This window comes from Peromyscus californicus, unplaced genomic scaffold (genome assembly GCF_007827085.1).
Source record: "Peromyscus californicus insignis strain IS unplaced genomic scaffold, ASM782708v3 Scaffold_14__1_contigs__length_90479793_seg_2, whole genome shotgun sequence".
Classification (NCBI taxonomy): Eukaryota; Metazoa; Chordata; class Mammalia; order Rodentia; family Cricetidae; genus Peromyscus; species Peromyscus californicus.
In genome coordinates, this window is record NW_026294436.1 from 57,605,572 (window position 1) to 57,631,485 (window position 25,914).

Consider the following 25,914-nt stretch of genomic DNA (forward strand, 5'->3'; position numbering starts at 1 on the left):
ACTGCCGTGAGGAAGAGGGCTCTGACTACATTTTCTTCCAGGTTATGTTGTAACTTAACTTCTTCCTCTTCAGCTTCTCCCACAGTACCGTCTGTGGCCAGATTATTTCCCTACTGTTCCGGATATTTGCCCTTTCTTTTGGTTCCGTTCTAAGCCAAGTCCTTCCACAGCACACATCCAATACCACAATTTGAAAGGGAGTCAGGTGTGAAGAAATCAACCATGGGAGTCATTTCTCTTTTCTCATAAAGAAATGAAACTTTATTATCTTCAAGTACATATGTAGTACCTCAAGCTAAAGTCTTACAGAAGGTCACCAATAAGGATCTTGTAGATGTTCCTTTAACAAATATATCAGGACTGATGATAATTAGCCTATGCACTTGCTGATTCTAAAGGGAGAGAGATTTCTAAAGTGCCTGAAAAGCATACTTTGAGGCAGACTAAATATACCACTCCTAGCAATATTGTTTATGCCCTTAATTTACTGACCAAATGACTTCTTTATTGATTGTGCAAAGGTAAACTTTTGTTCAAAGTCAATGATCTCAAATTAATCAAGCCCAAATAAATATGGTGTCCTATTTAGACTTCCAAACCAAGGCCACGGCTTTTGAATTTCAAGGTACTTATGATAAAGCAAAACTCCACTGCGATGAGACAGTAGCCCTTGGGAGGCCTTTGGGCCCGGCCTAACGCTTGTCTTGTCCTTCTGGTTTCCACCCTAGGCCTTCCAGTTTCCCTGCTGTCTCTCACTTGCTTGGCTCCTTCATCTAAGTTCAGGTATGTAATGCTTTCTAGGCCAGGCTTAGAGTCTGCACAGCTGTCCGCACAGCAAAAATGTCAGGTCAGAAGGGAGTAAGGGAAGACAACTCTATTCCACAGGAACCTGAAGCCAGCTTCCTGTCTCAAGGAAAGTGGGCACTTGCCTGGGAGCAGTGGCTCTGCCATCTGGGAGGTCAAAAGCAGATTCTCTTAAGATTTTTTCTCTTGTGTCTAAAGTTCCTGACAGTGTCATGACCTAAGCTGATTATTCCTGCCGATGGCCAGGACATCCTTTTCCAGGACCAGCTAGGCAATACTGGAAACGATGTGGGTTCAGCAGGATGGGCTTGAAGGGGAAGGGAGTGGGAGAGCGGGGACAGGATGGGGGTAGGGTGGGGGGACAGACTGGCAGCTGACTGGGGTCTCAGAGCAGCATGATGCCTGAGAAATTATTCTGAAGAGGTGGGTGTTCCCAAGAGCATGTGGTTGAGAGAGCTGGACCTTCTGTGACACCTGAGCCTTGTGGACAGAGAGGACCACTACCCCAGGGTCAGTGGGGCACTTGGTGGCACACTGCCTCCTGGTCTTGCCCCTGTGGCTAGTCTGATGAGATGGGAATTTGATCCGCTTGTGAGCCAGTCTATAAAGGCAGGAGATAGAGCCAGAGCCCACCCACCCACCTGGAGACTCAAGGTGGCAAACTGGTGGTCACTGCCTACCTTCCTTCCTTTGCTGTCTCCTCCTTCAGCCGGCATGTCCCAATCTCTCCTTGCCAAACCAGCTCTCCTCTCTAGGCTCCTAACTGGCCTTGGCTGGGAGACAGTCCTAACCTCCCCAACCAGCTTCCCTTTCTGGCCTCAGGCGCTCACACTCACAGAAGGAGAATTTTGTGTTTTCAAGGTCTGAGGGGGAGCGGCGGGGATGGGGGGGTGGGGGGGGGGGAGAACTCAGGTAGGAAGCTAAGGAAGCCAAGAGTGGGAAGAGGAATGAAGCCAGAGACAGAGACACTTGGTGGTGGGAGAGGATTTCCTTCTGGATTAGACAGGGTTAACCTTTGGGTGTTGATCTGTTTGAATAATACAGGGGAGAGGTAAAGGGCTGGGACCTAGGGAGGGCAGAGGCAACCCTCAGTGCTTCGGGAAAAGTAGAGAACATGGCAGAGTGGGCCGAGAGGGATCTGAGGAGGGGGCCCCAAAATACACTGTCTGAGGGTTCACAGTTGGACCTGTGGAGCAGTCACCTCAAGTTTATTTACCCAAGCCTGTCAACTCAGTTCACTCAGTCACCTCATTCTGTCTCCCCCAAACCTCCCCCTAAACTACCACCCCAGTTTTTTCCAGCCCTTCCCTCCAGCACCCCAGCAACACCTCCAGAGCACCCCATCTCTCCCATTCTTCCTTTTTCCAGTGAGCTCAGTAGTACGTCTCCTTCTCCACCCAGCCTGTCAGAGAGATGATGGGATAAAGGTTGCAGCACGCAGGAGCGGAAAAGGGAGCGAAAGACCAACCCGCCCTGGGGGCTTCAATAGCTGAGGTCAGAGGGCAGGAGAAGCCTAGGGAACAGCACAGGGAGAAGGGACAAACCCGACTGGTGGGTGGGCTGTGTGTTTTTAAAGGGGGTGGAGGGGGCAAGCCTGTCTTCAGAGGAGACCTACATTTCATTCAGTAGATGCTGAAAATGCAAATGCCTCCTGGGCTCCCCAGGGGACAAGCGTCTAAGGAAACAGCTGTCCCACTGGTGCTTCAAGAAATGCAATAGAGGCCTGACAGCCCTTTACATTTGTTTTAGAAGTCAGGGTTCAGATTTTACATGAAAACACCTAAGTTTTAGATGCTGGGTCTGTTAGAAAACCAAACATCTTAAATATGGGGCCACTCAACCCAAACACTGCTCATGGACCGTGTGTGGCTTGTAGGTCATCCATTTCAACCCAGCAAATGATCAAAAATGTTTCTAGGGAAAAAAAAAAACAAACAAAAAAACCCTCAGTTGATGCCTGGGAGTCAGGAGCCCTGGGTCCTGGTGCCAGTTTCTATTCCTTGCCTTATGATCCTAAACAAATAAATCACCTCCGTGCATCTTTTTTACCAGCAAAATGTGTAGATGATTCAATGACTTTGAAGGGCTCTTCTAATCGAATGGTCAGTGATCCTAGAGCAGTGGTTCTCAACCTATGGGTTGTGACCCCTTTGGGGGGGTTGAACAAACATTTCACAGGGGTCGAATATCAGCTATCTTGCATATCAGATATTTACATTACAATTCATAACAGTAGCAAAATTACAGTTATGAAGTAGCAATGAACATAATTTTATGGTTGTGGGTCACCCCAACCTGAGGGTCACAACATTAGGAAGGTTGAGAAGCACTGTTCTAGAGAAAGGTGGAGGCCTGGAAGAACCATGTTAAGCTAGGTGGGATACAGGATCTGAAAGGAAGAGGCCGAGGTGGGTCTGCTCAGGGCTTCTGGGACCTCAGGGTCTGAGCTGTCTGCAGAGTGGGAGTGCTTACCCCCAGGGTACCGCCTTAGGATGAGCTTCCGGACTTCATCATAGATGAAGATGAGGAGACTGTAGGGAAAGGCACAGAACCACCAAGTGACCCTGAAAAACAGCGGGAGGACGCGTCAGGGGCCGCAGAGGTTGGCACAGTGTCACAGAAGTAGAATCGAAGGGAATTAGAGCTTGGGTTCTATAAGGGGCCCAGGATTTCTCTGTTCCTACCACTCCCTCAGCCATCTGAAGAGACACTCACTTGAGCGGGTACATTCGGAGGGCCACCCCCATACCCGGACAGTAAGACAAAAAGGCGGCCAAGGCCGTCTCTTCGAGGAGCCCAAAAATCAGGATCTTGTTCCTAGAAAGGCAAAGAAAAGAAGGCATTGGGGGAGGGTGTCAGGAGGGAGAGCTCCAGGGCCACCCCCGGGGGCAGAGGGGAAGGAAATGTGAGGGATGGGTTCTTCATCCCCATCCTCTTCAAATCTCTTCTCATGCTTCAGGTAACCAAAGGAAACTTTTTTCTTCTTCTGTTTATTCTGCTCTCCTCTGGTTACTGTCTATCATACATATATTCACTATTATTTCTTATGTGACTCAGTGCCAGAGATACAGTAGTCAACAGGGGCCTGGCCCCGGACAGCTTATAATTGTTATTGCTCTGGGCCCATGGGCTGGGAAAATATCATCTTCCCAACAAGAGGTCTTAAAAAGCTCCTCTGGGCGGAGCCCATGGATGCCTTCCGTTTCTCAGCATCTCCTACAGACCCCGGTGGTTGCTCATCACAGACACTGAACGAAGTCTTGATGTTTGCAAAATACCGACCCCAGCCAGCATTTGCTCCTGCGTCACCACACAGGAAGTGCTTAACATATATCCACTGCATCAGAATTTAAAAAGCACCACAGTACAAAATTCTGAGGGCAGTTTCTGGAATCAGACCTGTCAAGTCGATGGCTAGCTCAGGCACTCTCTGAGTGAGCTACTGCCGTGTGGGGTGGAGAGATCAACCTGGAAGGCCCTGACCAGCTGGATGACCTTATCATCTCACCTTGGGGGACTGCTGGTCCACACAGGGTACAGTCATACCCACCTGGAAGAGCTGTTGTGAGATTAGAGCAAGACACTTCATTCACTGCCTGGCACGTGGTACCACATTGTAGGAAAGGCCTGAATACACCCCCCTGGGCAGATGCAGAACCACAGGACAAGTGCCAAGTGCTGGTGTGGAGTACAGGAGACCTGACCCTGGGTTTAGAACTGGGCAAAGGACATGCTACTCAAACAGGGAATGGAAGAGGTAGGAAGGAGGAAGGTGAGAGGAAAATAAGGAAGATGGACATGGAGATAGGAAGCCATGACAGTTACTTTAGGAGCAATGTTAGATTTCAATAAAAAAAGTCTTGCCATTCTGTCCTAATTTTTGGGTGTGTGTGCTTCAAACCTGGCTATGGATAAGTAACTAGGTTATTACAACCAGATACCTCCTTAGCAAACCCAAGCCCTGGGAGCTGAGGTGATTCTGGTCTTGGAATCCTGGCCTGTATGGGTTGGTGACCATGTCTAGAAGACTCTGTCTGGGTGGTAGGTACTGGTGGTGGTAGGCGCTCACTTCATGCCCTGCTGGAAGACTGAGTTGCGGCGAGTCTTGCAAATGATGAGGTCAGCCCACTGCACCACCACGATGCTGGCAAAGAAGGCCGTGTGGCATGTGAACTCCACCACCTTCCGCTGCTCATAGGTCTGGGGAGGAGGCAGGCCGAAAGAGGTAACGTGTCAGCGGAAGGATACATAGCACCAGCAAACAGCATGCTTCATTCAGGCAGTTGCTAAACTTGGCACTTAACCCATCTTCTGCCCGTAGCTTGCTCCTGGCCAATTCCTGCCAGGCCTTCAGCTTTACCCCGCCTTCTCACTTCCATCGCAGTTACACAGCCCCACTCACCCACTCTTGTCCATAGCTGTCCTCCAGGTCATTGGTAGTCCGATCATCCCAGTCAAGGCGGATTCCCAGCAGCCGTGATGGCAGAAAACCGTTCTCTGCCAGTATCACAAAGTAGGTGAAGAAGCCACCCAGAGCCTGGATCATGCCTGTTGTGGTCATAAACAGAAGGTGGGACATGAGTAGAGAAGGGCAGGAAAGGGCCACCCCTCGAGACAGAGATGGACGTCTCTGGCTCTCAGGGAACTGGATGGACTCTTTCCCGAAATGTCACTCATCCCTCTCAGGCACTTAGAAGAAGCCTTTGGGAACGCCCTCCCAAGTCCCTGGCTGGGCGCACCGATCTGTCCGTAGGCCATGCTGATAAGCCGCTCGTTCACCAGCTTGTCAGTCTGGGAGTTTCGTGGCTGTCGCTTCATGATGTCGCTCTCAGCGGCTTCATATGCTAATGAGATCGCGGGAACCTGTGTACAGAGCACATGGGGAGGAGAAGGCATCTGAAGAGATCCGGGGAAACAAGAGCAGCAACTGCTCAGTGAAGAATCAGCAGAATTCGGTGCATTGGTGTTTAAGATCCTGTTATTGGGGCTGGAGAGATGGCTCAGAGGTTAAGAGCACTGACTGCTCTTCCAGAGGTCCTAAGTTCAATTCCCAGCAACCACATGGTGGCTCACAGCCATCTATATGAGATCTGGTGCCCTCTTCTGGTATGTAGGCAGAACACTGCATACATAATAATCTTTTCTCACTAGGAGTATAGCTTAGGGGTGGGGCACTTGCCATGAGTGAGTTCTGGGTTCAATCCCCGGTATTACAGGTTGTAGGGAGAAATTTCCCGTTTTCCTACAGGCCCGTGCTTATCTGCTGTCTATTGGTCAGGGTCTGGTCAGATGTCCTGGTGCATCCCCTTTATCTGCTGCTCACCCCACCCCTATTCCGAGTGATTGTCTGGTCTGACTGTACTCCACCCTCTGGCCTCACCATATCTGTGCCCAGATCGATGCAGAGGATGGTCACAGTGCCCAGGGGCAGTGGGATGTTGGCAATGATGAACAGCAGGAAGGGGGTGATCTCAGGGATGTTGCTGGTCAGGGTGTACGCGATGGACTTCTTCAAGTTGTCAAAGATCAGGCGGCCTGTGGAGAGGTTCTGAGAGCATCAGGGAGGTTAGAGGCACTCTCCCCCCACTAGCCCCTGAGGTGTGGCTGGCTGCTCATTTTTCTAAGAGGTTTAAAGCTAAAGCAGTGTGGAGTCTTAGTGTGAAAGTCAGAGGAAGCAAAGGTCTGGCTTCAGACATCCTGGATGTCACACAGCCCACACAGCTTCCTCACCCTCCTCCACGCCTGTCACGATGGAGGCAAAGTTGTCGTCGAGAAGGATCATGTCAGCTGCCTGCTTAGAGACATCAGAGCCAGAGATGCCCATGGCGATGCCGATGTCAGCCTTCTTCAGCGCCGGGGAGTCGTTCACCCCGTCACCAGTCACTGCTACAATGGCTCCCTGCGGGGAAGACACCAAAGGTGCTTGAGGACAAAGTCTGTCTGGCCCCTGACTTAGCCCTGTCTCTGCCGCTTGCTGTCCTGCTCACCTGCCTCTGACACCCCTCCACAATGATGAGCTTCTGCTGAGGGGAGGTCCGGGCAAACACAATCTCCGTGTGGTCCCTGAGGATTTCATCCAGCTGCTCTGACGTCATGTCCTTCAGGTCCGACCCGTGAACGACACATGCTTTGGCTTCTCTGGAGGGTATAGGCAGAGACCGCTGGCTATGCACACTCATGCCAGTCCTGCTCCCCCTCCCTGCCCCCATGTGCCTCAATTCCTCTGTGAGGTGGGACTCTGCTATTGCTCTCATGCCCTCTTCTGTGACACTGAGTTCCGATATTTCTCTCAGAGAAGGCAATGATACATCCTCCCCATGCAGTATCACACACTCGTTAAGTGCTGTTTGCTAGGCATATCCCATCCCTATAGCAACCCTGCCGTGTGGACAGCATCTTAATTTCATAACTGAGAAAATGGAAGTTCAGGACTGCAAGATGTTTCCAAGGTTACACAGCTCATCAGCGGTACGGGCTGGATATAAACTTGTCGGTGGAAATGGCCATTAGGTTGGCAGAGTAAAGATTTTACTCTGAGGGTTCCAGAGATGCTGTCCAGATATCCCCAAGGGACCCTGAGGGCTTCTGTGGGAAAGGATGTGCCGGCCAGGGACAGAGGCTTTGTAAAGGCCTTACCTGGGATTGACTTGACTCACAGGAATGTTGAGCCGGGCTGCAATGTCCTCCACGGTCTCGTTACCCTCTGATATAATGCCCACACCTTTGGCAATGGCCTTGGCTGTGATAGGGTGGTCCCCAGTCACCATGATCACCTGATAGGAAGAAGACAGAAAAAGAAAGCAATGTTGAGTTCCACTCCAACCCCCATTCCTTTCCCCCAATCATATAAAGTTAGACTGAGGTTGGTGAATTCCAGCCGGAAGAGTAGAGGGGTGTGTGTGTGAGTGTGTGTGTGTGTGTGTGTGTGTGTGTGTGTGTGTGTGTGTGTGTGTGTGTGTCGTGATAAGGGTAAAAAACAGTGACAAACTGTGTTGGGTTCAGGGTTAAGAGGATCAGAGAGAGTCTATTTAAACAGCCAAAAACATCCACAGCAGGTTGACAGGTTAATGAGGGTCCCTTGACAGAGGAGAGTGTGTGTTCTTCCTAACCCCCATCTCTCTGTCTCTCTCTCTGTTCCTCTTTCTCCATCTGTCTCTGTCTCTCTCTCTGTGTGTGTGTGTGTGTGTGTGTGTGTGTGTGTGTGTGTGTATCCCCTCCACCCTCTCTGGGACAAGATCTTGAAGTATGTAGCCCAAGCTGACCTCAAACTCACAGGATTCTCTTGCCTGTGCCTGTCAGGTGCTGGGATTATGGGCATATATGACCATGTCCGGATTGTCTGGGAAATTTCTTTAGGAGTTTGGGTATGTAGGAAATGAGGCAGACAGAGCTGGATGGGTACTTCCTTTAACAATTCCTCCTCTTTATCCTCCTTTTATTATTTTATGTGTATGGGTGTTTTGTCTGTCTTTATGTCTGTGTACCACATATGTGTCTGGCGCCCTTGGAGACCAGAAGAGAACATCTAATACCCTGAATGGTTGTGGGCTGCCATGTGACTCCTCTGAAAGAACAGCCAGTGAGTGCTCTTAACTGCTGAGCCACCTCTCCAAACTTTAACAGCTCCCTTTGAATACAGTAAGGAGATCAAAGTTTTGTGAGACTCACAACTTCTTCAAGGTCACGGGGACCCTGAACAAAGGTTTGATTTTCCCAGTGTCTCAAGTGATCACTGCCGCAGTGCAGTTGGATAGAGTCGGGCTAAGATGGAGTCAATATCTAGCTGGGGTCATGTTCATCGACTTCCAACAGCCCTGAATGGTACGGGGAGAAGGAACTTCTTGCCTTTGCTGGGATAATTAATGTTCTTTACTGCTGCAGAATAGATGGAGTGAGATGAGAAGGAAGTAGGCCTGGGAAGAGGCTATTATCAGCATAAAGTGATCAAAGCTGGCTGAGGGCAGATTTGCATCTGTGGGCTTGTAGAAGAAGTCCCATAGATCTGAGAGGCAATGCACCCCTTCAGGTCCTCCTGCCTTCTCTCCCACCCCATTATTAACCTGAAACTACCCCCAAAGTGCCACCTAGAAAAACAAGTGTCTCTGCAAGCCTCGCTGTCCTTGACTCTCTAAGGTACTGAAACCTTTCACTCCCTTGGCGTCTGCACCCCCTTTATTTCTGCCCCGGTTGAACCCCGACACTGATGCATGTTCTTTCAAGCTTCCTCAGGGTGGCAGAATGGAGCCTAGCAGAGTGGAGTCCGTGCTGGCTTTGGACAGGAACCTAAGCTTAAACACTGACCTTCACCAGCTGTTGGACCTTAGACAAGGCAATTTTCTATTTCGGCACAATGGAGGGGGTGCTCCACATCATTCCAGGCTGGCATTATGGAGACACTCAATAAATGTTAGCCATGTCCTACCCACTCCCACGGGCTTCTTTTTCTCCACTCCCCCAGAAATGTTGGGGAACTTAGTGTTCATTCTTCACCTTTTCCTTGACTCCTGTCTGCTTCCTGAATGATATAGTAAAATATTCTGGTAAGGCTTCAGTTTGTACTCATGTGCTAACGAGATTTAAATCTCCAGTCCTGACCATTTTCATGAACTCTAAACTATATTCCAACTGTCCCTAGATGTGTACGTCTCTCTCTCTCTCTCTCTCTCTCTCTCTCTCTCTCTCTCTCTCTCTCTCTCTCTCTCTCTCTCTCTCTCTCTCTTTCTTACAGATGCTCTAAACTTAAGGTCCATGCTATTTGTACTCCCCGCACCCCCTCAGCTCCGCTCCCTCTCTTAGATACCATCTGCTCTGTTTACTCTGTCTTGTTCTCGCTTGTATCTTCCCACCCGGAGCCCAGCTAGCTCACCAAGTTCTCAAAATGCTTCTTAAATGCAACTATGTGTCTTCACTCCCTTTGTCTCTGCCTTGTTCAGATCCCCATCCCTTGCTTGGACTATTGTGCACCTTTCAATCTGTCTCCCTGTTCCCGACTTTGTCTTTTCCCCAAGTCTAGTCCCTCCTCCATTAGGTAGCCTGAAAGCTGTATCTGTGACATTTGTGGCCTTCTGTGTCACACAAGATAATGCTCAAGTCTGGCATTTAAAGGAAATCCTTCCAACTGGCCTTGACCCAAGGTTTCAGCCCCAATTCCCAGTGCTCTCTCATGGTCTCTCCCCTGGTGACCTTTATACCTCCACCTCCTGATAGTGTAGGCATGTACAGTACGCACTGTTCCCTGATCTTGCCATGCCTCCTCTTCCTTTATAGCCTACTGAATCCTCTTCAGCCTTCAAGGCCCAGGTCAAATATCATCCTTTCGGTTAAACCCTGACTAGTTCTCAGAGGCAGAATTAACAGCTCCCAGTTAATTTTCCATAGAGTCCTTACCCAGCCTCTGTGCTATGTCTCATCATGCCGAGAGGCACCTGACTGGGCAGAGAGAAGGAGCGTGGCTTCCAGACAAGCCAACTGTGCTTCGTATTCCCAGTTCACCTCTTACCAACAGTTCTATTTTGGGGAAACTGTTTACCTGCTCTGGGTTTCTATGTGTTTGTGTATTACCGTGGGGGTAATGATGCCTGTTTTCCATTCTGAGTGGTTATTACAGTCAAAACTGACACACATACACAGCACCCAGTCTTCTAATGTGGTGGTTAAGAAACAGAATGCCTTGTTTCGAATTCTGACTTCACAACTTATAAGCATATGGTCTTGGGCTTGCTACTTTGTACCTCAGTTTCTCTCTCTGTAACAGGGGAGATCCTTGTGCTTACCCAGAAGGCTGTCATGCTTAATGCTTAGAGTAGTATCTGATGCATGCAAAACATTAAAATAACTTACCATAGGGCATCTGGCCAATAGGTACTCAATGACCTCAACTCTTATGACTATTCCATGATGTGCTTAGAAGCATCTGCCCCCCTGAGAGATCTTGAGATGTGGAGGCCAGGCCCCATTTCTATTCATCTTTGTATCCCCAGTGGACTACAAAGACTTGGCTCTCAGGGAGCAGGTTAAGTTGCACTGTTCAAAAAATAGAAGAGCAAGGGATGGCACCAGAAGTGGTGACCAGAAAACGAGGATGTCTTGGAAATAGGGAACTGAGTTCCTGGATGGTTGGTTGGTTTATTAAATAACTTGGCACCTCACACAGTGCCCGACGCACAGTTGGTAAGCAATAAAGATTTGCTGGATGAAGAACAAGCCAAACAAATAAGAGAGAGTATTCAGTGGGAACTGGTTGTGGTTGGACAAGATCTTGGTGGGGAGTCGTGGGCGAGTGAAGAGAATATGGAGGGATAAGGTGGGCCCATTGGGGCAGACGAGACCTTTCTATCCCCATTCCAAATGGGCAGACCGAGCAGTTGGGCAGTCAGATAACCAAGCATCCATGATGGGAGTGCCAGCTGGTGCTTAGATTGAGAAGGGAGGATGCCCATGCAGGTGGGGCACTGAGCTGGGCTACAGGATAGGCGTGAGCAAAAGGAAGCAGCAAGAGCTCTCGTCAAGCATACCCCTTTCCCTGCAGATGGACAGCTTCTCTGTGTCGGTGGGAAGGAGGCCGCCAGGAGCCTATGTCTCCTCGGGACAGCAGCTGCTGCAGCCCCTTGACTCTGGCAGGTGGTCAGGCGTACAAGGACGGGGTCGGGGTGGGGTGGGGGTGGAAAGGAGGCCAGTACCTTGATGCCCGCGCTGCGGCACTTGCCCACAGCATCTGGCACAGCTGCCCTGGGCGGATCAATCATGGACATGAGCCCCACAAAACAGAGCTTCTCTGTGGGAAAGTTCAGCTCATCCGTGTCAAATTTGAAGCCCCGAGGAAACTTTCCAGAAGGCAGGTTGAGCTGACAGAAGCCTGAGGAGGAGCCGGAAGGAGGCGTGAGAGGGGCAGCATGACTGCCTGCTTGCCCCCGGGGCCTCTCAGGGCTAGAGACACTACCAAGGCTCAGGAACCCCCTTCTCAGCCCTGCTCCCGTTTCTGCCTCCTCACCGAGCACGCGCTCCCCGAGTCCTCCCAGTTCCATGTAGGCGTTTTGAAAGGCATCTTGCATCTCCTTGTCAAGAGGGATCTCCTTGCCCTGCACTAGGATGGTAGAGCATCGGTCCAGGATGCGCTCCGGGGCCCCTTTCATCACCAGCACATGGCTCTGGGGGCTGTCTTCTCTCTCATGGATGGACAGCTGGAGAGGAGACAGGCCATCACAGAGGGAGACATACTATCTTGGTGACTTAGCGCGGGGTCCGATAGGGAGCAGCTTCCGAGAAGGAACCCTTCCTTAATAACATAATCTAATCCGTCAGAGAGTGTCAACAAAGGAGAAACTGTGCGTGGAGGGTGTTTGCTTATAGTCCCAAGTCTTAAAATCTGAGAGTCACTTCCATAGAACAGTGATTCACTCAGCAAATAGTTATTGAGATCAGTTAGGACAGACATCCTGCTACGGGTTGGATGGCTTTCACTAGCATCCCCTACCCCCATTCCTGGATGACCCACAGACTTTACCTCCATGGTGCATGCAGAGTAGAGCTGAGACTACTCTTGGCATTAACAGGCGCCTAAATACTGAGGGATCCAGTAAGGGAATTATGGAAGTGTGTTTTATTATATGGATGGCAGTGTTGGAGGACCATTGCCGGTGAGTGCGGGGAGGGGCTATTGGAAGAAGAGAGATTGCATGTAGTAAGGTTTGCCAGTCAGAGGATGGTGACACATGCAGCTAGGACGTTTATCCCTGGAGTGAGGCAGGAGAGGAGCACACAGTCCTCAGACATCCCCGTCCCTTCTTTCTCCTGAGTCTCTGCTGGCTCACTTTCTTCTATTGAGTCTCTGTTCACTCACTCTCCCCATCTTTGACCCTTTTTCTCTCTCTGTTCCAGCAGCCCAGCCAGACCTGATATTTGTTGGTAGAGTTGAAGGGAATTTCTGCCACCTTAGGGTTCCTGTCCCTCATCTTCCTCACTGAGCCACAGGACAACTCAATGCACTTGAGCAGAGCTGACTCAGAGGCATCACCAGCTGTGTCCCGCTGCCAGAAGAAAATAGAATCCAGTGTCACCGTGGGGGAGGGAAGGGAGTGGAGGATGGGAGAGACAGGGCATCAGCTGAGGTCACCAAAGGCAGCTACAGGATGTGAGGGAAAGCTGGGCATCAGCAAGGGGACCTTGAAGACATTCCCCTTGAAGACATTGCACTCACTGGCTGACCCCCTTACCTTAGACACAGAGATGTTCTCCTGCCCAGCTTTGAATACAGCACGATTGCAGAGACCAGCAATCCGAGACAGGGCTGTCCACGTCGGGGACCGTTTGTCAAAAGTGGCCCCTGGAAGAAACAAGGGAGAAGCATGGCTCCCTGTTAGAGCGTTTGCACACCCTAGTCTCCCTCCTCTGCCGGGGCCCTCAGCCCTAGCCACTTCCCTTCACCCTTTCTGGAGCACCCAATCACCAGACTGATCCTCAGTGGTGTCAGCCTCGTGGATCTGGTTGTCAAACCACATGTGGGCCACGGTCATGCGGTTCTGGGTGAGGGTGCCCGTCTTGTCCGAGCAGATGGTGGAGGTGGAGCCCAGCGTCTCCACCGCCTCCAGGTTCTTCACCAGGCAGTTCTTCCGAGCCATGCGCTTGGCTGTCAGTGTCAGGCACACCTGGTACACAAAGAAGAGAATAACGAGGTCTGAGTCTAGAGTGACGGGTGTCCATGACCTCTTCCTATCCTGAAGCTCTATTCCTTTTTCCTTAATCCTACTCACAAACCAGATTGGGTGGGACCTAGCAGTAAACAGCGACAGTTCAACTTCAGGTACGTTGAACGGGTCCCTAGGTGTACTTGTGGTAAATGCCCAGCAGAGAGTTGAACATATCCGACTCCAGAGCTGGCACAAAGATGTGAGAGCCACCCACACAGAAGGGACAACAGAAACTGTGGGAGAAAATGGATCCCCTCGAGGGCAACCAAGAGGAAAGCAGAGCCTGGGGCTTGACAGCCACTGAGTTTCTGTGAGGACACGGGACAAGAGAACCAGGATGGTGGCACACCACAGTAGCTGATGAAGGACACAGTGCCAGAGGGTGGGCAGAAGTATCCATTTCAGAGCAGAGTTAAGGATGGGAGCTGAGACGTGTCATTTGATTTGCTAGTTAGTCACCGGTGACCTTTGAAAGAGACTTTATAGCAAGCCAGACAGGATGAAGCCCAGACTGCATCGGGAGACAAGCACACAGATGGTGAGAAACATGGCCACGACAAGCCCCCAAAGAGAAATCGAATGCTCAGATACAGCTCAACCCAAGATTTCTCAACTGAAAACTCCAAGGCACACATTAAACAGTTTCTGTGTACGGTGTCTGAGATGTGGCCGCAGGGACTCGAAGGGAAGAACATGGCTGAAAAGCAATAAGTGTCTGTGTTTGTCTCAAACGGGAAGAAGGACAAGGACAGTGGCACTGGGGGCAGTTCAGCCTGATCCACTCACAGTAACAGTGGCCAGAAGCCCTTCAGGCACGTTGGCTACGATGATGCCGATGAGGAAGATGACCGCCTCCAGCCAGCTGTAGCCCAGGATCAGGGACAGCACAAAGAAAGAGACCCCCAGGAACACTGCCACTCCTGTGATCAGCTGGATGAAGTGCTCGATCTCCATGGCTATGGGTGTCTGCCCGACCTCTAGGCCAGAGGCGAGAGTGGCTATGCGGCCCATCACTGTCCGGTCACCTGTGGCAATCACGATGCCCCTGGCAGTGCCTACCACAGAGGAAAGGAACAGAGAATAAGTGCCCTGGGCTTGCCGATGGCTGAAATCTCACCATATTTGCTAAGGAGATAAAAACCATCACAGAGTAAATAAGCCGAAGACTCTAACCCCAGAGGCTCTTTTTAGTAAGCTGGGCTTACCTCCTTGCATAGATCACCAATCTCAGATTTAATACAGCCACAAATTATTTTCTTTTATATTTGGGCCTGAGAAGACATCTTGCAAGTAATACTAAAGTTCAAATGGAAGAGATTCGATAAATGAAATATAAATTGCCTGCAACGTTTCGGCAAATCAATCTTCTACTAGACATCTTTCAAAAGCATATTATAAACAGAAGTAAAATACTTATTGATTTTTTTTTGTGGGGACTTAAGATTTTCTTGGTCCAGCAAGATAGTTCAGTGTGTGAGGAGGGCAGTACCCACTAATCCTGATGACCTGAGCTGGGTCTCTGGAGTCCACATGGCGGAAGGAGAGAACCAAGTCCTGCAAGTCTTTCCACATGTGTGCTGTGACATGAGTGTGCTCACTTATACACACCCCCCACACCCCCTACACTAATCATTATAAAAGATTTTTTTAATTAAAAAAAGATCCCAATGTTAGGTATGAATCTCTCTATACAGGAAGTCCAGTAGTCATTCACCATGTGTGATGTTACAGGGGTCTTTGGGAAGGAAGTGTGGTACGGTGGGAAGGGGATGCATGCTGAAGTCAGCCATCTAGGGTTGAATGCCGGTTTGCACTCTCACCTAGGACTCAGTGGTCGAATGGGATAACTGTGTGAAGTACTTTGACTAGTGCCTGTCACGTAGCAGCCATGCAACAAAGGTGACTTCCATTCATCCCCTCCCTCTCTTCCGAGCTAGTTGCTGAGTAAGCGATAAGAACACCTTATCTGACCTTTCAAATACATTCAGTTATGGGAAATGTATGATAAATCAGACTCTCAGTACATTAAAAATTTAGGAAATTTAATGTGTAGTGATTTTTTTTTTATTGTAATTCCAATTCTCTGAAGGAGGGAACCAAGCCCAAAGAACCAATATATGGAAGAGAAAGAGTATCCGGGAAGGAAAGGCATGGATTTGGGATGCGAGAAGGCATTCTTTGTCACCGTCTGAGAGGTCTATGGTCTAGGAAGCCTCTCCTGCCATCTCCTGCCTCCAGATTCCTTCCCGGAGTCAGTCCTGACTGAGATCCCTGCCTGGAGGGTTACAGTTGTGCTTAGACCCCATTCTCATGTGATAACAGCTCCCAGAGCTCCCCTTCGCCCCCGGTGTTCATCACTAGAACCCAGAGCCGAGATGGAAAAGGCAAGGCAGGGCAGGCTGCACATTATGAGAATTTCCTTCTCATCATGGCCTGAGGGAGAACCTGATTTTCACCAGAAAGTTTTCCTGACCCAGATTGAGCCTCTGGTTTCTAGTGAAGAGCCGAGGAAGGAAGCAACTGGTCCAGGATCACAGACTTAGAAGACATCACCTGACTCCCCACACTCCTAAGAATCAAGGCTGTGTGTGTGTGATTAGGGGGAGGGGTTGCATCTTGACCCACCATCTGAAAGTTTTGTGGAAGGCTTTCAGTCTGGGGATGGGCAGAACAGAGAGCTTCTTGGGGAGAGGTGACTTCCAATAGAGTCAGTCTGCCCTTGGCCCATGTCCTGCTCTCCAGAGATGACTGTTTCTGTAACGTTCGGGGCCCTGTTCCCTCAATGCCCTTTATATGCAGAGCTTTTGCCAAATAAGTACAGCTTCAGGAGTCCGACCCTTCCCTACACTGTGCTGGGATGAGGAGCGTCCTTGGGAGGCAAACGTCTCACCTTCCACACAGTTGGTAGAGAAGAAACAGATATTGCGGGTTTCCAGTGGGTTCTCATGGGTGAACTCAGGGGAACGGGTCTGGGGCTCCGACTCCCCTGTTAGGGATGAGTTGTCCACCTGAGGAGAAAGGAGTGTAGTCATCCAACTGGCAGGGGCAGTGGTACTGTGTGCACACAGCGGTCTCCTGAGCCAGATCCAACCCCCCTCAATCTTCAGGACAAGAGGAACAAAATTACGCTTGCCCTCATCACATACTTATGGCATTACTCAGCTATCGCTCCTGCTTTGGTTTGGATGACTGACTCTTCCTGACTTTTATGTGTCTTTGGGTTGTTTATTTAACCCACAAGACCTTCATTTGTTCACCTGTGAAGCGGGGAATGTAAACAAGATCACTGCATTGCACAACTCCAGAAGCACCACCACCAAGGCAGTCTATGAAAATGCTGCCTCCTGGGGCTGATCGGGCTGCAACATACAGCAGCCTTCATAATTACATCATCTTTTTCCAGACGCCTCTCTATGTAGCCAGGTTGGGCTGACTTTGAACTCTCCATCTTCCTGCTTCTATCCTCTACCTGGAGAGTGCTAATATAGGTGTGAAGACGCAGCTCTTTAGTCTTTATTTCCTTAAAATTCTATCTATCTATCTATCTATCTATCTATCTATTTATTTATTTATTTGTTTGTTTGTTTGTTTGTTTGTTTGTTTGTTTATTTATTATTTGGGGGCTCTCTGTAGCCCAGGCTGGTCTGGAATCTTTCAGAGTTAAATTGGATAATAGGTACGGCTTCTGTTCAATAAATGATATTCCATACATAATGGCTATAAAGCAGCTAGATCAACGAAATCCCAGGGCATAGAGCATTCCTAACACAGATACACAGAGGCAGCATGTAGCCATCATATACTAGAAGGAGGTTTAGCTGGGAGGTACAGGGGAGACCTTGACGTTTGCGACTGGGTTTCTTTTAAACTTCCAAGAGGGCCTCTCTTGACTCTGTACAGACCCAGCTGACTAGTCGCTCTTGGCGACCCCCTCACCTTGCAGCCATGGGAAGAGATGATCCGGAGGTCAGCAGGGACACGGTCTCCACCCTTCACTTCTACCAGGTCTCCTACCACCACCTCCTCCGCATTGATCTGCATCTTCTCTCCCTCTCGGATGACCAGGGCTTGCTGTGGAAAGGCCAAGAGTACCTCATGAAATGTCTGTTTCCACCTTTGCTTACAATTTGTTCTCTCTCCAAAGGAGGAGAAGAAACCCCCACACCTTCAACAACAAGACTTGGTTCTGGTGTGGAGGGCTGAAAAGGGTGTTTTCCTGCCCATCTTTCTTTCACCTCAGACCACAAGACGGTAAGAGGTGAGCCATCTCGGAAATCTTAGGCCCCAAGTTAGACGGCGGCCAGTCCCTGCCATCTACCTGAGGCACCATGTTCTTGAAGGAGTCCATGATCTTGGAGCTCTTGGCTTCCTGGTAGTAGGAGAAGCAGCCAGTGACGATGACCACAGCTGCTAGCACGATACCTAGGTATAACTGGTAAGGAGAAAGGGTTTGAAGGACCTGCCATTTCTCACCGTGAGGGTGGCTGTCACTTGGGATGAGCACTCAGAGTCATCCTATGCGGGATCCCCAGCCTTCATCTGAGCCCAGGCATGAGAATGACAGTGAGTCTTCCCCCTCTTCAGCCTCCCCCAGTCTTCTCTAACCCATACTCCTAGCATGGAAGGAGCAAAGAAATGAGTTCCCATGGCATACAGACCAGCCCCTTTTGGTGGAATGAGCATGGAGGACCTCTCATTCATCACTGACTGCATGTGCTGGAGGGTGCTCCACAGGTATGTACAGAAGCCTCACCCCTCTTCAGCCTGAGGGACTGTGATCTCGTTCCCTGAGTACCCACCCCCTTCACCTTCTTTGGGGTTGAGAGTTGGAGGGCAGAGTCATGGGCTGGCTGGTCCAAGGGTTGGGGGCGTGGCTCACATTATCGTTGGATGGTTCGTCCTCCATGGCGGCCAGGATACCATAGGCTAGGAAGCAGAGGAGGGCCCCAATCCACAGAAGGATAGAGAAGCCCCCAAAAAGCTGACGACAGAACTTGACCCACTCAGGAGTTGTGGGGGGTGGCGTGAGGGCGTTGGGTCCATCCCGAGCCAGGATGTCCTGAGCTCGCTGGTTAGTGAGGCCCTGGGGAGTGAGAGAAGGTGTAGAAGTGGGTGTACGGAACAAACCTGACCCTCACCACATCTCTCAGCATCTTGGAGAATAATGCCCAGTTGGATAAAAAAATAAAAAATAAAAAAACAAAACCCTCCTTTGGTTGGGAGGGGTGGGAACATCAGGAGGGACCACACAGAGATACTGATGTCTATAAATGGGACTTGTGCCTTGAAGGCTAGAAAGGACTCTCCCTATGGCTCCACCTTCCGTTATTCTTGGGTTGAAACATGTTTTTGTTGGGACCACGTGCATAAGCACACCGGAAAGATTCTTTTTCTGACCACCCTCGTCTCTTCCTGCAGGTCCTTCCTTTCTCCAGGGCTCCAGGGAAAAGCCCCACTGCTTTGACCCCTAGTGCCATGTGATTTTGGCAACCACCTATCACTTTCTAAAGAAAACCTAGCCAAACGCGCTATTCTTTAGGCACCCAGACTAGACCAAAGGCCTCTTTCTGGATCCGGTTAGCGGCCCCCCATGCTCGATTCTAGAGTAGTGCTTACTATCCTGCACTGGAATTCTGCTTGGATGGTTTTTGTTTTCAATTTTTTTGCTACTGACTTTGAGCAGGAACCACTTGTTACTGATCATCATGTCATTTATTCACCTGCTTTATACATGAATGTTGAGCTCCGACTGCATGCCCAGCACTGGGAAGGATGGAGAGACAGGCAAGATCCACAAAGCCCCACCCACAATCTAGGGAGGAAACCTACACAATAATAAATACACATGGATGCTGGAGAGTAGAAAATAAAGTAGCGTCAACGAATGGGAGCATAGCAGTTTAGGAACAGAGACAGAAAGGAGTGGGCCAGGGGTATTGTCACAATAAAGTTTTTACCTTTTTTTTTTTTTTTTTGAGACAGGATTTCTCTGTGTAGCTTTGCGCCTTTCCTGGAACTTACTCTGTAGCCCAGGCTAGCCTCGAATTCACAGAGATCCGCCTGGCTCTGCCTTCCGAGTGCTGGGATTAAAGACGTGCGCCACTACCGCCCCCCCCCTTTTTCTTTTAAGGTAAGTTATTCTTACAGCATGGAAGTTACTTTATAGCCCCAGCTGGCCTTGAACTTGTGGCTGACTTTATAGTGTTTTCACTTGTCTGAGCCAAGATTTCAATATTTTGTCTAGGATGGTCTTGAACTTTGGGCCCAAGTCTTTTTTCTACTAAGTGCCTAGGACTACAGTTGACCACCATAGCGCTTGGAATTTTTTTTTTTAAACTAAGGATTGAATTTAGGGCACCACACAAGCTGCACAGCACTCTGTCATTGAACTACATGCACAGCCTTTTCTTGATTTGATTGTGTGACAGCGACTCTAAGTTGTCCACGCTAGCCTTGAACTTGCAATCTTCCCTGCCTCAGCCTCCTAAGTAGCCGGGGTTACAGGTGTGTGCCAGTGCACCTAGCTTTGAGGAACAATTTAAAATATTTTAAAATGATGGGCTTGGCAAGCTGACTGTGGCCTGCGTTGATTTATATAACTAACCTAGCTCATCCAAGGACAGGTCGTGGTCATCCTGGGGAAGGGGGAAAGGAGGCTGAGCACACTTCGGGGCACAGGATTAAGTGAGGAGCCTGGGCCTGGGTACAAATTCAGCAAGTAATTCTCCCTTTCTGATTCTCCTTGCTTTAATAAACAGGCTGACAATGCCTGACAGAGCTAGGGCGAGGATTAAAGAAATGTCCACACTGCATCTTATTACAGAGGCACGGATGTAGCGGGAGCCAGCAAGTACTATCATAACAAGGATGAGTCACCTTGCTGGTCCATGTCCATCCTCTCTGAGAGCAGTTGCTTGAGGCTGAGCACAGAGCCTCGCCAGGATCTGAGCCCTGGGTTCTAAAGGAATTCTAGCTTCCAGATACATGGGGAAAGAGAGGGAAGCAGGGGTCCAAAGTCTATTTCTGACTGTGCCACCAACTAAGCCCATGGCGTTAGGTAAGTCTCTCATCTCTGGGCCGTTTCCCTCACCTGCAAAGAGCATTGTGTTCTAGTGTGGAGGCTCTCCCACCTGAAGCTGCCTGCCTCTCTCCCCTCATGGCTCCACTCACCTTGGACAGATCCACTTGGTATTTTCGGCCCAGCTCATCCAGGGATAGCTTGTGGTCATCCTGGGGAAGGGGAAATGGAGACACTTTGGGAAAGGAGGCTGAGCACACATTGGGGGCACAGGATTAAGTGAGGAGCATGGGCCTGTGTGCAAAGCTTTTTTTTTTTTTTTTTTTGGATGCCCGTGGTTACTGGTGCGTGACAGTCAGAGCAGAGCTGCCCGTCCATGGCCTTGCTGAAAGCACCGTGGTCCTTACCATGGCAACCTCCTTCTTCAGCTCATCGAGCTCCTTCTCTTTCTGTTTCTTCTTGCCACCCCCATTCTCCGCGGTGGTGGCGGCAGGCGAGTACTCACGCCCTGCCTGCAAAGGGAAGGGAGGGCACAGATGATCAGGGAGACTGGCCGGAGCCTGTTCCCATCACCCATGGAGAATGTCCCAGCATTGGAAGCAGGGTGCTGGGGGAGAATGGGAGCAGGAGGTGGGAGCGCCCAGGCAGAGCTGTGAGGACCCCCATATTTGAACTTGTATCTGTTTACTGTGTGATATGGGATTCTGCCAGATAATAAAAAACAAAACACATACACATTTTGAAAAATACCATCCTATGTTATTCGAGAGAATTCTGGGAGTGGAGAGGGATTGTGTTGATGGGTAGGGGTATCCTGTAGGAATGTCTTCACCTAGTTTAGAGAGGAGTGCTGGGTAGAGTAAGAGTCCTGGGAAGCAGAGAGAAGGTGGTGGGCATGGGATGGGCAGGGATGAGGGACTGAGAGAAGCTAATGGTGGCAGGTTCAAGTATGTCTATAAAAGGGGAGCCCAGGGTATGCTGGGAGCCCACGCCAGCCTGCTGGACAGGCTTACCTGGGACTGGACAGAGGCAACTCACAGAGCTTGAAATCCCAAGAGCACAACTGGGTTCCCTTTGCCAAGACATGTATATGAGAGTAAATAGAGAACTGAAGTCATGTAAGTCAGGGTCAGTCTTTGGCTTCTGTCCAGGTCAGCTGGGTGTTTTTAATAGTGATCCTTGTGAGTTCCCCATTTGCCCTTCTCTTCAGGGCTACTACAGGCTTTCGGGGTCTCATAGGAGCTTCTTGAGGGAGATGGTAGCGATTCTTCATTCAAATGGAGGCAGCCTTGGAGGAATGGGCTAGTTGGGGGCTGGGAAAGGCCTGGGAGTTATGAATACTGTGAAAAATACTGTCATCTCCCTCCATGGCTTTCCATGTCCCTCAGGATACAGGGGTTAGCTAAGTTTCTGCTCGTCCCTCTGGCTTTTTTATGGACCCTGAAGGCTACACTGAGCTTTTAGAAGTGGATTTTTCCATGCCATGGTTATGACTGGTGTTTTCCATAAAGAATGGGGCACCTGGTAGAAGCAATAATCTGTGTGGTTTTTTGTTTTGTTTTGTTTTTCAAGATTATGTATTTGGGGGGTGGGGTTCATTTTTAATAGTTTTTTTTTTTTAAAGCAACGTTTGAGTTGACTGCAAAGGTTAGTGCAAAGTAGAGGAAGTGCTTACAAATCTTCTGTCCCTACAAATGGACAGCCTCCCTCCCCATCAGCATCCCACGTTGTTGGAGGGGGTACATTGTTTCATCACTACAGCCCAGCTCCTCATCAGCATCCCATATTGTTGGAGGGGTACATTGTTGCATCACTAGAGGCCAGGTCCTCATCAGCATCCCACATTGTTGGAGGGGTACACTGTTTCATCACTACAGTCCAGCTCCTCATCAGCATCCCACATTGTTGGAGAGGTACATTGTTTCATCACTACAGCCTCCCTCCTCATCAGCATCCCACATTGTTGGAGGGGTACACTGTTTCATCACTACCTTCCAGCTGACACACTGGCAGTGTGTGTCTTATGGATTTAGGCAGATGTATATCAGTGTGAACCTCCTGTTTCTCTAGCATGTGGCTGTGCTACCCTAAGTCCTCAGTGCTCCAGGATTAACGTATTTTTACCCATCAGCGTTAGAGCGATCCTGGGGAATAGGACAGCTGCCGTGATCATAAGAAATCGTAAACTTAGCACCCTGGGTAATAGAATTCTGCCCAGTGACATCAGGAGCAAAGAAGGGGATGGACGTACAATGCAAGATGATGGGCACTTGTTTCAGGATTCAATGACCTAGAAGGAGGTGTGCTCTTGGAGGCTGTGTTGCTCAGACATGGTCCGTTTAGAAAAGGTGATCAATACATCATGCTCTCTTTGCTATCTGAAATACCTATGAATCCAGTCTGGTCTAGATCTTCTGGAGGCCAAGCATCCTGGGGAGACTGAAGTGGCCATCGGAAGGGTAGAGAAGGACTCAGAAATACTTCTGCCTCTCACTTTCCCAGGTGATATAAGAGGCTTCATTTAATTGGGAGAAGTGAAATGCTTTGGCCTCTTTGGTGAGGCAGGGCTGAGTAAAGGATGGGAAACCACAAAGGGACTGAATGAATGGAAGCAATCTGGACCGCTGTCAGTGTGATCTTTGGGGCCTTCAGGGGTGGGAGCCTCCAGGAGAGGCTTGTGCTAGGGGCTGAGGAGCAGAGCCCAGAGAAATCTCTGCACATTTGGTTTAAAATAAAAGACGTGAAAATGAGAATCAAACGGCCCCTTCTGAAGCCGGAGGTGGTGGGGTGCACATCTGGATTCCCACAATTCAGGAGGTGGAGGCAGGAGGATTGGAAGTTTGAGTCCAGCCTGGGCTACATAGTGAAATCCTATCTCAAATAAATAAACAAATGCGTGTTTCTGGGGGGAAAAATGTGCTAGCTCTTGTATGTTGGTATGTTGAACTGTGGCTGAGCTAAACAGCTCCATGTGGTGCCTTCTTTTCCCGGCTCCCACCCCGTCCTCCCATAAGTGTGAAGCTTGGGACACACTGCCCTTCCCCCTCCTCCTGTCCTGGCAAGGATCTTAGGCTCCACAGCCAGGAGCCTGTGGAGATTTGGGGCCAGTGGCTGCCCAGGGAAGAAAGAAAGAGGAAGCGGGGACCCCCGCTTCCCCCCCCCCCTGCTCTTCCCTCCCTCCCCTAGCACAAGTCCCTCTCTTTGGGTCTTGAATGCTGAAGGAGAACAGAGAGTTCTTTCTGAGAAAGCCAGAGTCTGGGACAGAGTGGGGGTAGCTGGAAGTCAGCCAACGCTCCCCCCACCCCCACCCCCGCCTCTGGAGGAGGCTTGGCTCCCTCCCACCAGTGTGACTTCTTCCCTCAACTCCCACGCTGCCCTTCACAGCAGCGTAGTGATGGGCTGGAGTGGCGGTGAAGCAGACCACAGAGTTGAGTGTGGAGAATGGGACCTTGTTTTCCGCAGGGCTTTCCTGATAGGTAGGACTCTGAGCACCCAACCTTAAGGTCCCAGACTTAACCCAGCTTTTCAAACCAAACAAAACCAGACCACTAGTAGCATCACTCACAGCCACTAGGTTAGGGGTACCACAAGTTATGAACCCAGCAAGGGTGCTGGACGCCGGGGGTAGGGGTAGGGCGCGGGGAGGGGGCAGTTCAGAATGGAGAATTCAAGGTCAAATTGCATCTCAAGTAGAAAGAACTCTGTGAGCTAGGTCCACCTTGCTCTAAGGTAGAACGGGGTTGGGGGGCATCCTCTCTTTTCTCTTAGACGTTAGGGTTGGCCCTGGCCTCTCAGAATTTCTGCACCTCAGCTGGATCTTCCCTTTCTACGGGGGAACAGGAGATACCAAGATATTGCTGAAGGTCCCAGGACAATATGTCTTCCTATGACTATGATCACTGCCTCAGGGAAACCCATGGACCATAGACAGCTCCTAAGGGTGGGCTCAGGGCACTCACCCCCACCCACCACCTGTGCCCTGAATGCCCAAAGGCTGTTCATTTGCCAATTCACCTGCAGAAACATGGTGCAGGTTCACTCATGAATGCCTGCAGCACTACCAGCTTCCTCGGGACACACAGGGGTGTGAGGTTGTGGGCATATATACACATGTTCACACACACACAGACATAGGCAGACAGACAGACACACACGTATACATGCATGCATGGGACTCTTCTATTTTCAGTTCCCACTCTAACTCTGGAACCCTGGTGTCCAGGCTCAGAGTTTTTCCAGCTGTTCAGCTTAGTGCAATAACATGTCCTTGCCTGACTCCTCCTTGGGCCCAGAAATTGGCCCTCAGCACCCCATGGCACTGTCTTCCTCGCATTTTGCAATGGCTTGTCAAACCCTTTCCCACCGTGCCCTCTTCTGCCAGCATTCCACAAAAGGAAAGCAGCCAAGCTCAGTATGTAAAGGGACTGGGTCACTTTGCTTCATATGGGAATTTCATTTCCAAGAATTGGAAGCCTTGTCCTTGCTCGCCCAGACATGGCTGTTAATCTTTTCATTGGCAAATCCGCTGCTGCAGGATGCCATGGGCAGGGACCATTCTCACCAGCCTTTGGAAAGGACCCTAAAGCCTATGGCTGGGAGCCGAGGACAGTGTTGCTGGGACATCCGGAGGGGTGCTGGGGTGAGGGCTGGGGATAGAGTCCTGTTCTCCTTCCCAGCTGACTCTGGCATGCAGGGCCCTTGGCGCGCGTGGGGTAGCAAACTGCTTGGTGACTCTGGGAGTGGGATGTTCCGCAGCTGCTTTGCAACCCCAGGCTGGCCCCCTATCCTCTCCGGCTAGGACCTCAGAGGAGCAGATATTTTCAGTGGGTAACAAGGGTGGGAGAGAACTAACCATGCCAAACATCTCTTCAGCTGGGAAGCCAGGAACTGTGTGGTGAGAGAGAGAGAGAGAGAGAGAGAGAGAGAGAGAGAGAGAGAGAGAGAGAGAGAGAGAGAAGATTTTGGCAGAAGAGATGAGGGGATGGAGTGCAGGGAGATCTAGGCGGGCACTTGGGTGGCTTCTGGGCTAGTTGTGGGAGAGGAGGAGGCCAGGGCGGCTGCAGGACGGGACAGCGCTTGGGCTGGCCCTGTGGAATCCACAGGCATGTGCAGTTGGGAGACCAGTTCCAAGTTCAAACCATCCCACTCAGTCAGCGTCTCTCACCCTCCCTCCGCATCCCATCCCCACTCCACCCTTTCTCCATTGTCTTCCTCACCCTCCAGAGAGTCGCCCCTGATCTTTGGGGATACTCACCCCACGACCCATCTTGGGGCAGAGTGGCTGGGGGGGACCTAGGCTGAAAAGGTCACCAGGAGGATCTCAAGACCACACGGCCTGTCTGGGGCAGCTGGAGACCCTGGCAGACAGACAGAGACGGCCAGAGCAACAGGGTAGCTTTAAATAGG

The 25,914-nt window shown here is 50.3% G+C and overlaps 2 protein-coding genes across 2 annotated transcripts in view; both read right to left on the minus strand.

Moving 5' to 3' along the window:
* Atp1a4 (ATPase Na+/K+ transporting subunit alpha 4) overlaps positions 1–1,520 on the minus strand; it is a 50,233-nt gene extending 48,713 nt beyond the window's left edge. Inside the window, exon 1 of the mRNA XM_052736512.1 lies at positions 1,442–1,520. Coding sequence (XP_052592472.1) covers positions 1,442–1,520 — 79 coding nt within the window. The remainder of the gene's footprint in view (positions 1–1,441) is intronic.
* On the minus strand, positions 230–25,897 carry LOC128110003 (sodium/potassium-transporting ATPase subunit alpha-2). Its single transcript, XM_052737659.1, has 23 exons — positions 25,763–25,897; positions 20,916–21,020; positions 20,661–20,720; positions 18,370–18,573; positions 17,809–17,922; positions 17,427–17,561; positions 16,381–16,498; positions 14,277–14,545; positions 13,250–13,448; positions 13,017–13,126; positions 12,696–12,830; positions 11,795–11,984; positions 11,484–11,659; positions 7,441–7,577; positions 6,792–6,942; positions 6,535–6,703; positions 6,185–6,339; positions 5,544–5,667; positions 5,207–5,352; positions 4,874–5,004; positions 3,520–3,621; positions 3,277–3,368; positions 230–2,206 (listed from the first exon to the last, which is right to left on the minus strand). Exons 1-23 carry the CDS (start codon positions 25,772–25,774, stop codon positions 2,178–2,180), a joined length of 3,063 nt encoding a protein of 1,020 aa, XP_052593619.1. The 5' UTR covers positions 25,775–25,897; the 3' UTR covers positions 230–2,177.
* Between the last annotated feature and the right edge of the window lie 17 nt (positions 25,898–25,914).

Bases quoted from the DNA above. Each gene is read 5' to 3' on its own strand.
- LOC128110003 (XM_052737659.1), bottom strand. The intron at 13,449-14,276 runs GTGAGTGGATCA...TTTGTGTACCAG, and splicing joins GGCTTCTGGCCACTGTTACT to GTGTGCCTGACACTGACAGC. The intron at 5,668-6,184 runs GTGAGGCCAGAG...CTCTGTACACAG, and splicing joins TCGATCTGGGCACAGATATG to GTTCCCGCGATCTCATTAGC.